The 17,466-nt window shown below is 41.9% G+C and overlaps 1 protein-coding gene across 3 annotated transcripts in view; it reads right to left on the reverse strand.

Annotated features, from left to right (window-relative positions):
- Positions 1 to 17,466, reverse strand: part of LOC144685777 (uncharacterized) — a 99,169-nt gene that overhangs the window by 21,055 nt on the left and 60,648 nt on the right. For all 3 annotated transcript variants that reach the window (XM_078550643.1, XM_078550642.1, XM_078550645.1), the window contains 2 exons: positions 14,977 to 15,092; positions 8,298 to 8,466 (listed from right to left, as the gene is read on the reverse strand). In XM_078550643.1, coding sequence (XP_078406769.1) covers positions 8,298 to 8,466; positions 14,977 to 15,092 — 285 coding nt within the window. The remainder of the gene's footprint in view (positions 1 to 8,297; positions 8,467 to 14,976; positions 15,093 to 17,466) is intronic.

The following is a 17,466-nucleotide window of genomic DNA, read 5'->3' on the forward strand; positions in this document are numbered from 1 at the left end:
AAATAGCCTACTTCATTCCTATCCATTCTTTAATAGTTAGGCAGAACCAGGCAATGGAAAGCAACATAACAACCTTGTTCTAAAGCTAATGTGGTGATGAGCAACGGCAAACATTACAATAAAGCTATGCTTTCTTCCTGTGTTTGTATCAGATTACAATCGTGTTTATATTTTTGAAATCATCAAGGGCCTGAGCTTCTGCAGAGTGGCAATTAGAGTCAGATTGCCACTCCGCTCCTAGTTACTTATCTGGAAATCTAGCCGATCCTTTCTCGCCCGACCTTCTGACTCAGGCCAGGCGAGGACAATGTAGTTCAGCGGGTTCCTGAGGCCTTCAGTTGAAGGCTGCAGAATCAGAGGTAAGGAAACCACGCCCCTTGTTTTATGGCACTGGCTGCCCTAAAGCAGGTAAGTTTAAAGGTTCAGCCACTTTCAAGCCAGGGAGGAGGTAGGTTTGTAAAGTAAGTGAGCAGGATTGGGGGCTGGTCAATGGGCGGGGACACGGGAGTGGTCAGATGGTCAATCTAGTACGGGGTGGGGGGGTTGGGTGGTCAGTGTGGATGTGGTCAGTATGGGGGATGGGGTCAGGTGTTCAGGGGGTGTTCCATGGAAGGGGTGGGATGGGGTGGTGGTCAGTGCTATAGTTACCCAGGAGTTAGAAGTGATTTTAATTTTTCTAACATTTTCTGCGTAACTATCACCGTAAGGCAGGTGATAGTTTGATAGTTGAATCATATTTTCAGATGGTTCAAATTGCAGGGCAATTGCCCAGCAGAAGTTTAAGCTTCCCGAACAATTGTCTGGATTTCCAAGGTTTAACTTTTGCAGCAATGTCAGTCTGTACCAAGGCTGCTGCCATATGAAGTCATCATGTCCTGACATCAGAAATGGGCTGTGATGTGCCTCTCCAACTCTCAGGCACTGTGACAGGTGCTGATGTTGACTCAATCAAATTCCTGCCCCATGAAGCTATTACAGCTTCATATTTGCTGACTAATCAAGAAAACACCTTGAAATAAATGATATAGATAAACAAATTACCATGAGGGCACATTGGTAGAATATATAAAACCATCCAATACATCTGGTACTATGTTCCATATTTTGCTATAGAATTAGTACAATTCCAGAATGTTCCATGTTACTTCAACTACTACCCACAATAATTTTTTACCTAGGACTGGTGAGCTTCTGACTGTTTCAGTGAGATTGGGGAGAGGAAGTACAAACATTCAGGGAACAGTCAAAACCTATGCAGGCCCAACATTTATTAACTAAGTACATGGGGATGATCAAGAAGTCCAAATATCTTGTGTACGTGGAGATGTTAAACCTTCCTCTTATTTATGTTTGGATTAGTAGAGGGTCAGGCATAGTTATTTATTGTTGCAGTAGTAGCCAGCTTTTTCCAGAGAGATGATCCTGCGATTTAACCTCAACATGTTAATCCAGAGAATTCAATTCCGTTTGGTTACTTATCTGAGTAAGGTAAATAATGAACTGGAACTTGAACCATAGAATGTTTACAGCACAGAAAGAGGCCATTGAGCCCATCACGTCCATACTGGCCCTCTGCAAGAGCAACTCTGCTAGTTCCATTGCCCTGTCCTTTCTCTGTCGTCCAGCAATTATTTTCCTCTTCAGGTGCTTCTCCATTTCCCTATCGAAGACCACTATTTGAAGTTGCCTTCACCACACTCTCAGACAGTGCTTTCCAGATCCTATCAACCTGAAGCATAAAAAATTGTTTCCTTATGTTGCTGTTTCTTTGTTTGCCAATCATTTTAAATTGGTGCCCTCTGGTTCTCAATCCTTCCACCAATGGGAGTGTTTTCTCTCTCCGCTCTGCCTGGACTGTTCAAACTTTTTGAACGTGCACCTGACTAAAGTCTCTTATCCATGGAACCATTCTCATTAATCTTTTCTGCACCGTCTCCAATGCCTTCACATCCATCCTAAATTGGACACAACACTCCAGTTGAGGCCAAACCAGTGTTTTGTAAAGGTTTACCATAATGTCCTTGCTTTTCTACTCTACACCTCTATTTCTAAAGCCCAGGATCCATATGCCTTATTAGCCACTTTTGTATAGCAAAGGGAACAACAATTTACACTCTTAGCTAATATCACCACCGTCAACACCTCTTTGTCCTTTTGTCTATGACATCTTTTGGCAATCTCCACCTATCACTGGCCCTCTATCCAGTTCTACCTGTCCCCCCCACCCTTAAACCAGCTTATATTTCACCTCTTTTCTATTTTTCCTTAGTTCTGTTGAAGAGTCATACGGACTCGAAACGTTAACTGTGTTCCTCTCCGCAGGTGCTGTCAGACCTGCTGAGTTTTTCCAGGTATTTTTGTTTTTGTTTTGGATTTCCACCATCCGCAGTTTTTTGCTTTTAACAATTTATACTGCATGAGAAGAGATTTCTGCTCTCAATAATTTGTGCGCATGTACCCTCAAGTGTTTCTGTCCCTACACCCCCTTTAGAACTGAGCTCTTTAGATTATATTGCCCCCTCTCCTTTTTCCTATTAAAATATATCACTTCAAATTTCTCTGCATTAAATTTTATCCATCCATTCCTCAGCCTATGTCCTACTGAAGTCCATCATGGTTCATAATGCATTCAAGTTTTGTATCACCTGCAAATTGTGGCCTGTACATCCCAAGTTTATGTCATTTTAATATATCAAGAAAAGCACCTCCGGGGAACCCCACTGGATACCTTCCTCCATTATCCTACATTTCCTGTCACTCAGCCAAGTTCATACCTATGCTGCCACTGTCCCTTTTATTCCATGGGCTTCAACTTTGCTGATGTCTATTATGTCACACTTTATCAAATGCCCTTTGAAGTCCATGGTCATCACAATACCCTCATCAACCCTCTCTTACTTCAAATCAAGTTAGTTAAACATGATTTGACTTTAAATAAACCCACATTGACTTTTCTTAATTAATCTACATTTGCTCTTTTCCCTAAATAATTTAAGCTATATGATCACTGTTTCCTAAGTGTTCCCAATTCACACTACAAGAAAATTAGCCCGAATGCACTTTAGAAACTCTTCACCCTCTCTGCCAAGTACACCACTACTATCCCAGTCTATATTAGGATAATTAAAGTCCTCCATTATAACTGATTCTTATTTTTTGTCCTTACCCAAGTTCTTTGAAAATTTGTTTCTCTATATCTTTCCCACTATTTGGTGGCCTATAGATTACACCCAGTGCTGTAATGGCATCCCAAATATTTATTAACTCTAACCAAATAGATTCTGTCCTTGACCTCTCCAGGACATACCCTCTTTCCAATACTAACATTCTCCTTCATCACCTCTCCTTATTTCCTTCCCCATCTTTCCTGGACACTTTGTGTCCAGAAATTTTAAAAATATTCTTCCATGGGACATGGCATCGCTGACTACGGCAGCATTTTTATTGCCCATTCCCAACTGCCCTCGAGAAGGTGGCGGTTAGCCACCTTCTTGGACCACTGTAGTCCACCTGGTGCAGGTACACCCACAGTGCTGTTAGGAAGGGAGTTCCAGGATTTTAACCCAGCAACAGCAAAGGAACGGCGATATATTTCCAAGTCAGGATGGTGTGCGGTTTGGAGGGGAACTTACAAGTGGTGCTGTTCCCATGCATCTGCTAAATATTTACTGCTTAGTCCTGCCAGGAGAAATATTTTCATTGAACACTAGTTTGTTCACCCTGCATTTTAAATCCAGGAAACACCAAACCGATAGATGGAGGTAATAGCATCCGATAGGTACTTACACTGTGCCATTCCAGGTCAATAATAATGTCCATATTAATCCAAGCTGTATGTATTAATAGTGTTACCATTGAACTGGGAAAGTTAAAAGTAAAAACTTTTGTATATTATATATGGATTTATCCAAACCCTACAATAAAAATAAAATTTGGTAGCACAGAACGAAAAAATAAAGTTGGACAAACGCAGGAATTTTGAGGCATTCAATGACATTGACCAATTTTTTAGCTACTTTCAGAGGAAAAAAAACCACTGAAAGGAATTTCACAAAGACTGAGTTGCCCCATATTTGAGGAAATGGCGAATTTTACAAACTGCTCGTAGAATTTCAGTGGAACAAATAAGACACATTTTATCCCAATGGATTTATTGATGGATCTTTCAGATGCTGCTTATGAATTAGGTCTGTTAAGGAGAAAATATTGTTTACAAGTACTGCAGATCATTTGATTTTATGTAAGGGTTACTGACAGCAGAGATTCTTTCCTACATCAGTCGGTCTTTATCACTTTACAGTGATGCCCTTTGTTTTCCATGGGTCTCAGCCACATTTCAGAGGCTAATGAACTAGATACTAAGGAGATTAGAAAACCTTTATTCCCGAACGGTTGAAATAACTGCACAATACAGTTTTATTGGGAGTTCAAATTAATATAAACCTCATGGTACTATCCCCTAGCTTGGATTAGTGAAGCTGTTTATTAAGTCATCAAATATTATGAGGCAGCAATTTGTTATAATCAACCAGATCACTGGGGTTAGTTCAAATTGTTTAGGTGATATCATTATCAATGGTGCTTTGAGACACAGGACCATTTACTTTCAGTGGTCCAAAGGTTAAAATAAGGTTTAACTATTAATCTAAACAAACATGCATTAGGTCAAAGGTAATAGGCTTGGCAATTGACTGATGAATCCTGTGGTATCCAAGGCATAGGCAACAAATAGGGCAGAATTTTATGTCCCGCAGGCAGGCAGGCGCATGCCCGACCCAACTGGGCATAGAATAGTGCACAATGACGTCAGGTGACCATCCCCACATCATTGCACATTTGCGCGATATTTCAGTCGGTGGGCGCGCGCGAGAGTCGGCAGTGCGCCCACCAACAATTTAAAGGCCTATTAAAGCCATTAAAGTAAAGTATTAATTAAGGCAGATATCTTGCTGACTGCCCAACCTTACGGTTGGCAGGTGGGCTTTGCATTTTGAGGCAACCTCATCCACGGGCAGGATGAGATTTCCAACATTAATTAAAAAATGTTTGGGCAGAATTTTCATTATGTATATGTTCACATGCATAAGTCCCATGTGGGGACACATTTTCCGGAATTTCCGCATCTTTATTTTTGATTTTAAAACCCTTCAGCTCCTTGAGGCAGCTCTCTGCCTTCAGGGAACTTTCATTATGTGCTCTCCCGCGCTTGCGCAGACTTCAGTGCTCACTGTCCTCTCACCCCCACCCCAGCAGCGCTGAGCCTTTCAGTGCGCGTTTCACGCTGGCTGGCTGTTAACCAGCCGGCCAGCATGAAACCACAGTTGGGGGCCAATCAGGTGCAGCGGACTGTTTCCTGGCCGCTTCCGGGCCCACCCACTGCGCCCGCCCGACAACCTGAAAATCCTGCCCATAGTGCTTCCTATCTCCAGAAGTAGCTCGTGCAGGCTCCTATCATTACACTCAATAAACTTTAATACAAAAATCTATATTTTATCCATGCAGATAAGGCAGATCCTATGTTCAGTGCCTCGCCTGTTGTGTGACATAGTTAATCTCAGCCATAATAGTAGGGGGGACTGCAAAATGAGAAATCTTCACCGAGTGCAGGCAGAAATTTGGTGATAGCAGAATTCCCGTTCATTATACACCTTATCTGATCTCCCTTTTCACTAAACTTAGTGGACAGCCAAACCATAGCAGCAGGGCACTGAGAAAAGAATCAGCTAGGCTACTAGATCACTGTTACTCTGTATTGGGAGGGTTTAAACAAAACCCCTCCATTGAGAAGCACAAAAGATGCATATCAAAATCAGACAGCTTAGTCTGCAGAATGTCACCCATCTTGTGATTAAAGAATGAGACTCTTTAGACTCTTCATGTGAATCATTTAGGCTCAATGTGTTGGGCCAGCCCTCTTCATTTTGGAAACAGCAGCAGTTAGTTGCCATGGACTTCCATCCAAGGTGGCAGCTGTACCGGTCAGCTCCTAGTCCTGGTTGGGAGAGAGGTCATGCCTTCATCTTCATGTCCATAGAAGGAATAGCAGAACTAGGGAGCACATGTTCTCTGTTAGTTGATAAGATTAGGTTTTACTCAAGCAGGTAAGAAAATGTTACTTAGCCAACTAATATGGTGAGGTTTATTTTCTTTTTTACAAGTACAGATGGAAATTATGTTAATATAAGGTGATATTTGTTCTTAATGATTTGCGGTATGTTCACTTATAACTGTAAAGTTAAGCACCTTAAAACAATTTATATCTGGCGATGTCTCATTAATGTGCTAATTAATCTTTTTTTAGGAAAACCGGAGGACAAGTTTATGATTGGTATATCATATAACAAGGTAGTTACACCCTGGGTCACATTATGGTATAATTATACATTAGACATTACAGGCAAAATTCTGATCTTAATGGATGAGAGTGTCGTTTACTGGAAACCCATGATGCTGAATCCAATATCTACAGCAGACCCAAAATTTGTACAACATATAACTCCCTAATGAGGCACACCTGTGGGACATAAAGCAAGACTGTCCATTAAAAAATGCAGGGAGCTATCTGGTCAAAGTTTGAAGCAAAGATGGAACAGTGAGAGAGCATACCACTACCATCTAGGACAGGAGCAGCAGACACATGGGAACACCACCACCTGGAAGTTCCCCTCCAAGCCACTCACTGACTTGGAAATATATCGCTGTTCCCTCACTGTCGTTGGGTCAAAATCCTAGAACTCCCTCTCTAACAGCACTGTGGGTGCACCTACACCACACGGACTGCAGCGGTTCAAGAAGGCAATGCACCACCACCTTCTCAAGAGCAATTAGGGATGGGCAATAAATGCCAACCTAACCAGTGACACTCACATCCCATAAATTAATAAGAAAAAGATATATCATGGCAATTCAATAACATGTAGATCTTATAGATGCTGGTTTCTAACACCAAAATCTAATTAGAAAAGCTCATTATAACAAGCAGGGGATCTAACATTTCCTTAGTTTTTGTTTGCAGCATTGGTTCACTTCATCCTTTATTATTTAACCCATTGCTGTCCAGTGCACCCTGTCTGTGGTTTGGTCACACAACAATTATGATCGCACAATGCTTCATGATGGGCTTCCTTCTCTGAATAAAGGAACTGGGAAGTAAGATGGTTGCTCTTTAATAAATAACGGCTTATTATATCCAAAAATAGGATAGAAGAAATGGGCTGTCTCTCAATAGGAGTACCCCACTTAAACTGGGGATAGCTGCCTGGTGACTCAGTTTGGAGAAAGCTTATGGTATCCAGTTCCGTTATCTAATGGTAAATGTACTCTTTACATGAAAAGAAACAAATGCAAGCAGCTTATTTTTTTTAAACAGAATCAGTTCTGCAGTCATTTCCGGCTGAATGTCTGTACATTTTAATGTTGCAAATTAGCCATAGGTATTGCAATTATTTTATTATGATGCAACACCCTCTGATTTGCACCATTGTGTGCAACATTCCCTCTCAGTCTCTTCATTCACTTGCACTTTAACTGTAATCAGTAGAATGAGGTATAGTGCCAGTCTTTGTGTGTCTCAGCCTACTGAAGAGTAAAATGTGACTACCTGATCACTGTAACACACTGATCTACTTCCTTTACCAGCACTGTTTAGAATCAGTGAAGTATCACTGAATGCAACATGTACTGACTGCACGAGCAGTTGTTATGGTAACCAGTCGGGCTTACGGACTCATTACGTTTTGCTCTGCTCCGAGCACTGGCATTCATACTATTAATTTTAAACTTTACCACAGCTTACAGCTGAGTAAATGCCAACTTAGTTGTTGCAATGACCACACAGAAAATTACTTCACTATTGGGTGAAGTGAGAGAAGCAGAGTACCCACACTTTAAAACATGCAGAAAACAGACTTGTTGCCTGCAATTGCCTATGATGTTCATCGCATCAAATTCATTGTCCTATATATGAGGCCAAACATTTCCCCAGACAAAAAAAACAATAAAATTCAATCAACCACACTGATGACCAAATCAGCACAGTTATGCGCTATGGACCAGAATAGTTGGCCATATCTTGAGTCAAGGGTGGCGTACAGCTGTGTAAGAGCAAATTGCAAGATGTCACTGTGGTAAAGAAAATTAAATAGTGGTAGTGAAAATTAAATTTGTGGTAGAGAAAATTAAATAGTGGAATGCTACACTCAAACACAAATAAATTGCCATTAATAAGGCTGGATCCCAGTCAACTCATTTATTGATATATCTGCCAAAATAAATATTGAATTTATAGCCTTTCTTACTTTTCTTGAAGCCCAGGTGAGGTATTCTGGCGATGGGAGTGTTGCGATCACACATGAAGTTGTGCAAAGCCTTCAGGAAGTGTTGCTCTGCAGAAAGAAGGTCATTTGGATTGGCTGGTTGATTCGTTTGTGCACTTCCAGCTGCCATACTTTCTGATTCAACTTTGTTCTGGAAGGAAAAAAAATCTTTCATTAAAATTCAAGAAAGAAAAAGACAGAACTATCTTGCTACAAGAATGAAATGGTAATAGATGAAAGTTTTGCAGTCTAGAATACGTCACCGTTTTACAGAGGCTTACCTTACAACAGGGCTTTGTTGTTATCAAACCTGCTTACAAGCGTGGTGATGTTGTTGCCTGGCGTACTGACCTCTACCTTGCAGAGGCTGAGCACCAACTCTCAAACACTTCTTCCTTCCTCCCCCTGGACCATGACCCCACCACCGAACATCAAGCCATTGTTTCCAGGACTGTCACTGACCTCATCTCATCTCATCTGGAGATCTTCCCTCCACAGCTTCCAACCTCATGGTCCCCCAAGCCCGGACAGCCCACTTCTGCCTCCTTCCCAAAATTCACAAACAGGACTATCCCAGTAGACCAATCGCGTCAGCCTGTTCCTGCCCCATGGAACTCATTTCCTCTTATCTTGAATCCATTCTCTCTCTCCGTCTCCAGTCTCTTCCCACCTACATCTGCGATTCCTCTGTTGCCCAACGTCATATCAACAATTTCCAGTTTCTGGCCCTAACCGCCTCCTCTTCACCAATGTCCAATCCCTCTACACCTCCATCCCCCACCGGGATGGTCTGAGGGCTTTTCACTTCTTCCTTGAACAGAGGCTCGAATAATCCCCATCTACTACCGCTCTCCTCCGTCTGGCTGAACTTGTTCTCTCACTGAGCAATTTCTCCTTAAATTTGACCCACTTCTTCCAAATAAAAGGTGTGGCTATGGGTGCCCGCAAGGGCCCCAGTTATGCCTCTCTCTTTATTGGGTATGTGGAACATTCCTTGTTCCAGTCCTACTCAGGCCCCCTCCCACAACTCTTTCTCCAGTACATCGATGACTGCTTCGGTGCCGCTTCATGCTATCAATTTTGCTTCCAATTTCCACCCCTATCACCTCACTTGGTCCATCTCTAACACTTCCCTCCCATTCCTTGACGTCTGTCTGCATCTCTGGTGATACACTGTCCACCAATATTCATTACAAGCCCACCGACCCCCACAGCTGCCTCAACAACATCTCACACCTTGCTTCATCCCAGTAATGGAGTAAAGGCTCCATCCCAGTTCCTTTGTTTCCATTGCATCAGTTCCAATGATACCACCTTCCAAAACTATGCTTCTGACATGTCTTCCTTCTTCCTTAACCGAGGTTTCTCACCCACTGTGGTTGGCAGGGCCCTCAAACATGTCCGACGCATCCTCTACGCCTCGGCCCTCACCCTTTCCCCTCCCTCCCAGACCATGATAGGGTCCTCCTTGTCCTCACTTTTCACCTCACCAGCCTCCGTATTCAAAGGATCATCCTCCACTATTTCCGCCAAATCCAGCATGATGCCACCACCAAACACATCTTTCCCTCACCCCCCAGTCAGCATTCCATAGGGATTGTTCCCTCCGGAACACCCTGTTTCACTCATCTATCACCCCCAACACCTCATCCCCTTCCCACATCACCTCCCCATGCAATCACAGAAGGTGCAATATCTGCCCCTTTACCTCCGCACCATCCAAGGGTCCAACACTCCTTTCAGATGAAGCAGTGCTTCACTTGCACCTCCTTCAAATTGGTCTACTGCATTCGCTGCTCCCAATGTGGTCTCCTCTACATTGGGTCGACCAAACGCAGACTGGGTGGCCGCTTTGCGGAACACCTTCAGTCTGTCTGCAAGCATGACCCAGACCTTCCTGTCGCTTGCCATTTCAACACTCCACCCTGCTCTCATGCCCACATGTCCGTCCTTGGCCTGCTGCAATGTTCCAGTGAAACCCAACTCAAACTGTAGGGACAGCACCTCACCTCCCAATTAGGCACTTTACAGCCTTCCGGGCTTAACTTCGGGTTCAACAACTTCAGACCATGAACTCTCTCCTCTATCTTCACCCTTTTTTAAATCTCTTTCTAAATTTGTTGTTTTTCATTTACTTATTTTTTATATTTATTCATTGTTTTATCCCCTTTTTATATCCTTTGCCTCGATCACCACTCCTCCCCTCCCCAGCTCCAAAAGGGCCATTTGTCACTTGTTCTGTGTTGTTCTTTCAGAATGCTGACCCTAGTTCTGCTATTCACATGTTCTGCTTTCTTACCTTTATATCACTATCAGCATCTTCTTCAGTCCTTACCACTGCCATTTGTCGTACATTTTCAAACTCTGTCTGAGCCGATGCAGAATTGGTGTCTCTTCTTCATTCCTTTGTCTTGTGTCCATGACGTCCTTGTCAATCTCTCCTTAGCCCCCAGCTATCGCTGACCTATCCAGCTTCAGCTGCTCCACCCCACCCCCCCTTAAACAGTATAAATTCCTTCACATTTCTACTTCACTTTAGCTCTGAAGAAGGGTCATACGGACTCAAAACGTTAACTCTGTTTCTCTCTCCACAGATGCTGTCAGGCCTGCTGAGGTTTTTCAGCATTTTCTGTTTTTATTACAACAGGCAACCCACTTTGGAAAAAAGGCATTGTGGTGTAGAGGGGCTTGACAATCTACATTCTGGCAGGTGAAGAGGTCCATGTAAACATACCATGAAACTCAGTAGCCTTACTACTGGCATCTGCTGACTTTATTTAGTTTATCTAGCTGGCCTCTGTTAAGAGGAGAATGAAGAAGAGACACCAATTCTGCACAGGCTCAGACAGGGTTTGAAAATGTACGACAATTACATGTAGTAACATTCATGTTGTAACTGGGGCTGACCACAATATTTATAAAAGTCAATCAACACACAGGAGCTGAAGGAATGTACAAAACAAGATCCTAACTGCATATAGAGCCACTGCAGTCAGTCTGTCAATTGCATGTCAACACATGGAACTAGAGCCAATATTCAGTTCAGGTCTACATGATGCCCTCCCAGCACATCTCAACTTTGAGTAAATGAGCACATGGAGGTACATGTGACAGCTTTAAGGATTGTTCAGTTAACCTTTTCCTTCCAAACTAAAATCTTCATTACTCAAATTGAATGAAATGGAAATAAGGTCACTGGCGCAGCATGCAAATGCAAACCTTCAGCAGTGGCCTCATAGGCAATACATGGTACACCAATAGTGGAGTGGGAGGATGCCTTGATCTTAGCTGACAGGGTTGTGGGTGGGGGGGGGATATTGGTGGTGCTGAGATTCTCCATAGCACAAGGAGGAAAGAAATGAAGGCAAGTAAAACCTGATCAGATTTATGCACTTACAAGCTGCTGGTTTTCAAACCTGTCAAACAAAGTCTTGGAACAAAGACGGGCCTGTTTTATAGACACTAAACCATTTTATTTCCCTACAAAACCAAATGAAAGCATGTGGAACAACAGGAAATGTAAATTGTAGAATTCAACTCTTTATTTACCCAGCCATTATTCCCTCAAGGCTCAATATTTTGTAACTTACCCGCTTGCATGATGCAATATTTAATATTTGAGGCATAGTTAGAGTAGCAACAAGACAATTTGACTGCAGGAGGCATCATAGCCAAGTCCAGTCCTGCTCTAACATCCACATCAACTGCAGGGCTTGCAAGAGTACTCACTTAAGTAACCCAGAAAAACTTTTGATGGCCACTATATAGCTCTAGCTCACTTGCTTTCTCAATCCCTGATTCACTCTCTTCCACAGCTTGCCTCTAGTTTCCAGCTAGCTTATGTCCACTTCTTTTTTGCTTAAAATTTGTTCATGGGATGTGGGCATTACTGGCAAGACCAGCATTTACTGTCCATCTCAAGTTGTCCTCTGCCTTTACCCAATCACTGCTGCTAAAATTCTCTCTCACCTTTGTCACTTCTAAATTAAATTTTTCCAATACAACTTGTTGGCTTTCCAAGCTTCACTCCACATCCATATATGATCCAATTACCCCTGACTTCTGTGGCTCCTGATTCTCTGCTCTTCCAAAGCGGGTCTAATAAATAGCCTGCCTCCCTGTAATCAATGATGATTTTATCAGCCGCCTTGCTTTTAAACTCTAGGATTCCCTTTCTAAAAATCTAATTCCCTATTTCCCTATAATATGTCTCTTTGACAGCATCTTTGGCCACTACATCTAGTTGCCTCCTATCACTACTCCGATCTAACCCCAACTTTGAGGCCTCTTAAGACTCTTTGCTACTTTAATGTATGGATACAAGCTGCTGCTGAAGCATTCAAAGAATTATAGAGCAAGAAAGAACTTGCATCTATATGACACCTTTCACATTCTCAAAACATCCCAAGAGCTTTACAGCACCGATACGCTTCCTTTTTAAATTAAGTCACTATTGTTTTGTAGACAGTCATTGTGTTGGTTGAGTGATAAATCTTGGATACATCAGGAGAATTCATCTGTCCTTTAAATCATGCCATGAGATCCTTTAAATCAAACCTTCCAAATCCACGACCGCTACCATCTAGAAGGACAAGGGCATCAGACACATGGGAACACCAAGTTCCCCTCCAAGCCTCTCACCATCCTGACTTGGAAATATATCGCCATTCCTTCACTGTCACTGGGTCAAAATCCAGGAACTCCCTCCCTAACAGCACTGTGGGTGTACCTACACCACGCTGACTGCAGCGGTTCAAGAAGGCAGCTCACCAACACCCTCTCAATGGCAATTAGCGGTGGGCAATAAATGCTGGCATAGCCAGCAAGGCCCACATCCCATAAATGGATATAAAATCGAGTATGCAGACAGTGCATCAGATTAATGACTCATCTGAATGATGACACCTCGACAATGCAATGCTCCCACAATACTGCACGGGAACAAGCAGCCTAAATTACATGCATAAATCCTGGAGTGGGTTAAACTCATTGACCTAGGTGAGTGCGCTACCACAGCCAAGGCCAACACCAGTTAAACCAGTTTCTCCTATCAAGGAGGAGCTCTTGTCCATTAATTTGATGCACGAAACCTGGTCCACCACAAAAATCACGACATAAGCGCTAAAACTAAGATGCAGATTCCTGAAACAGCCTATTTACACAGGCATTCATTCAGTATAGCAAACAGCAAAACCACCCTTTTTGAAGATCTCCAGAAGATCTCCACTAACACATTCCATGTTGTAATAGAAATTTATTTTAGCAAATGTAAGCATGATTTGACAGCATAGTAAATGACCAACCAGCAACTAATCTCCTTGGGCCTGTGTGGAAGGGATCAAAGAGAATAAAAGCTGGATCCCTTAGGGTTATGCTGGTTCCAAGATGACATATCTGCCAAATTATCTCTTTGTGACAGACTTGAAAATCCAATAACTCAAGATAGGCAGGTTTAATGGAGTACCATTACCTCTGGATTATGAGATGAACCTGGCCGTTTGTAGGAAGCTTGTATTTTTGAGATAACCTCTTAACCCAAAGTTCTAAAGTAGTTCTGGGAAAGGAACTGGTCATTGGATTTTCTGACTGAGAAGGTGACCTGGGTAACCAGGAAAGGCAAATAGAAGCTAATCGAGGAGCTTGGGTTTCAGCTTGTTGTGCTGCAGAAGAACTCACACAGAACTCGTGTTCAGGAGAAGCAAGTAGAGCTCTCTACAAAAAAAGGTCAGTTTTCTGTTTGGCAGCATGAAGAATACACAGAACTCCTGGAGCTCTTGGAGAAGTGATGTGTGAACCAGCTAAAAGGGACCGAAAGCTAAAAGCTGTGTGAATAGCTCAGGTATGCTAAAGAGCCAAGTGTTTTACCGGAGGTGACCAGACCATGAATTAGGGTATTGCTGATTGGTAAATTGAAAGGAAATCTGGAAAGCCACGCCATCAGGGCTGCCATGACCCAAGGGGCAGAGAGTTTGTAAAAGTATGCTTTGTTGATGATAATTGTATCCCGGGACCTCAGATAAAGTGCTGCAATATCAGAGATGGAGTCGTTCAAACGTGATATTAAACCTATGCCCTCTCAGGTGGCTGCAAAGGGCCCCCTGACAATGTTTTAAAAAAGAACAGTTGAATTCTTCCTGCTGTTCTGGCGAATAATTACCTCTCAGTCAATATTAATAAAACAGATTACCCATCCGTCATTATATCGCTGTTTGTGGGCTTTGCTGTGTGTAAATTGGTTGCCATATTTCCTACATGCCAACAGCGACTATACTTCAATTGCTGTAAAGTACTTTGGGACATCCTGAAGTTATAAAAGGCACTGTATAAATTATTTCTTTCTCTATATAACTGGTTTCTGACCTCATCAAGATATCCAACCATCACCATTTTGTAGTTTTTTTAAATATGGCAGATCCAATGTCAAAAATAATGGACATGAAATCAGACAGCACCAAAGAAAATGTTCAGCTAAGGATGATCAGGTTCTGAGCGAAAAGTTTCATCACAAGCATATAGTGAAGCTTCTATCACCTGAGACCACTGGCTTGTGGGGTCAAGGTCTTATTTTGTCTTGTTTTCTCGACATCAAAATCAAGTCCCAGCGGAGGGCAAATTCTCCAAAGCCGGTCCTCACCACTGCAAATGACCACACATTACAAACCTTTTCTTCCTTGACATCCGACTGGCTGGGCCGCCGGTTCTCCCGCGATGGGCTGTCGTCACCCTTTCTGCTTGTTGATTTCTTCTTTTTTCGAGATCGTCCTTTGAGATGAGTTGCTGCAAGGAAGAATAAAACAAGGAAAAATATGAGTGGTGAGTGGCAAGTAGCTGCTGCACCTTCAGATCATTGCCTGAGGTGAAGCACACTTTTTTTTTGTTTCTCCAAATATAGCGTTGTGCTCGGCACCAGCCAAATATATTCAATAACAGCTGAAATTTGCATACCGTTCCCTTGGCGTTTTTTCTCTCTCCCTTCTGTGGTTTTCTTCTGGTATGAAGGGTAATTTCAATAAATGAATACATACCCTTAAAATCACAGTTCAAACAACCACCCTCAAGCAATTTACCAGGTATTCTTGGGATAAAGATTCATAAATAGCAAATAACCTGAACAGTGCCAACAAACTGGACCATCCCCTTACACATTACAATCAAGAGTTGGTTCACATGCTGACATTAAGTTGTAAGCATTCACTCCCAGGGAATTCAAATATAGCCCATCTTGCCACCCACCCACCAACAAAAATAAACACCATAAAAGTTATGTCAGAAGGATTGGTAACCAAAGCCTTCTTTTGTTTTTTTTAAAATTCAAATTGGGATTACTTACTGCAGTTACAACACTGAAATGTAAAATGAGTACATGCAATCGTTGGCCCTTATCTACACTCCCGTCAATATTAGCCTGTCAATACATGCACTCTGCCCATGGCCCAACCCCCAGTGGCTTTGTTTCACAAGGCTGCAGGCCACACACTTATAAGGGTCAGCTTGTGCAGCAAAAGTAATTTCAATTCAAATGGGAGAGCCAACAGGACAGTCGCAAATCCTCGCTCAAACACACACTGTCTCATTTCATTTAAATATGCCAAAAGGCAGAGGAGAAAAAAAGCAAACAAATCACATGAAGATAGTGATAAGTCTGCATCAATACCATAACACTAAAAAAAAAGCCAATATCATTCCACTCCTGTATTTCCAAATACCATCACTGATACTATTCCACTTCCATGTAACTATCCAACCACTTATCATTCCAATACCATTAAAAGCAAATTCTTGAGTCATTTGGCTTCCACATGACTGTAATTATAAAAGTTGCATATTCCTTCCTGTGTACTGGAATTTGTAATTAGTTTTACATCGCTTCCCGTCTATTTGCAATAATATTGTTGTATAATTACCAAAGTAAGGATAAAAGCATTAAAAGTATTTTACATCTTTTCCCATTTTATTTGTAATTACCATAATTTCACAAAAGCTCTGCTTATTTGGAAGTATAGTATTTAAACTATTCCTTCCTGTAATTTTTTTTTATGCACTTGCTTCCCTGTATATTTGCATCAAGAGTTTTATGTTGTTCCCTTTACATTTGGAATTATAAGGCAGTTCACATTCCTTCATGTATAATTGACTACAATACTCACAATTTTACATTTTATCAGCCAACACTGATCATCCAGAGTCCACTCTGTGGCAGATCAACAGTACAAATTCCATCTAGTCCCCTGGAGTATTGCTCAGAGTAGGGGCTGCTGCAGCAGCAATAGCAATGTTATACCAGTAAGGTTAAATAGAACCAGCTCCCAACAGTTCCGTGTTCCTTGATCGGCTCTTTATTGCCCCATAAACAAATTAGTCCTGCCCTAGATGCGGTCACTAATATCCTCCCAAGTTACATGCGCATATTAAAACAGCCAATTGAAATCACCTCTGAAATATCGACAGATCGAACAAGTCATTTACAGAGCACATCAAATCAGTAGCTTCCTGCATACCTAACCAATGAGAACAATTGCCTTTTTATTGGTATCTTGTCCAAGTATGTGCAACTATTCAAATTTCCATTAACCCATCCAGCAGCTTTACATTGTGCCCTACAGCGTGGTGTCATCTTTCCTATTTGTGACCTTCAGAAATAAAAAAGTGTTTTCAGAAATGTTTAATTGAACTGTAAAACCTCCCACATTTACCTATTTTAAATAATTTATTGGCTCGTACAGGGGATCAGCCTACAGTCCTGGCATTGTTAGCATAATGCGCTAACCGATTTAAATGACTACCCCCAGCTTCACAGCACCAATTCATCTTGGTTTATTTCCTATCTGAATATTATATCAAAAGGAGTTCAGGGTGACAAGGACACTTTTGAATGTTTGAAATACCCTGAGAATACAAGAGGCCAGTCTGTTCTTTGGGCCCCAACTACCCAATTATTAATTGCAAACATATTATTTGTAAATAAACCAACCCCCACCCCTCCACAATACTTTCAAGAAAATAATTGTTCTGGAGAAGTCATATTGGACTCGAACGTCTCTCTGTTTCGGATGCTGCCAGGCCTGCTGAGTTTTTCCAGCACTTTGTTTTCATTGTTGATTTCCAGCATCCGCAGTATTTTGCTTTTACTCAACAAAATTAAGATGATTTC

The sequence above is a fragment of the Cetorhinus maximus genome, chromosome 10 (assembly GCF_964194155.1).
Source record: "Cetorhinus maximus chromosome 10, sCetMax3.hap1.1, whole genome shotgun sequence".
NCBI lineage: Eukaryota > Metazoa > Chordata > Chondrichthyes > Lamniformes > Cetorhinidae > Cetorhinus > Cetorhinus maximus.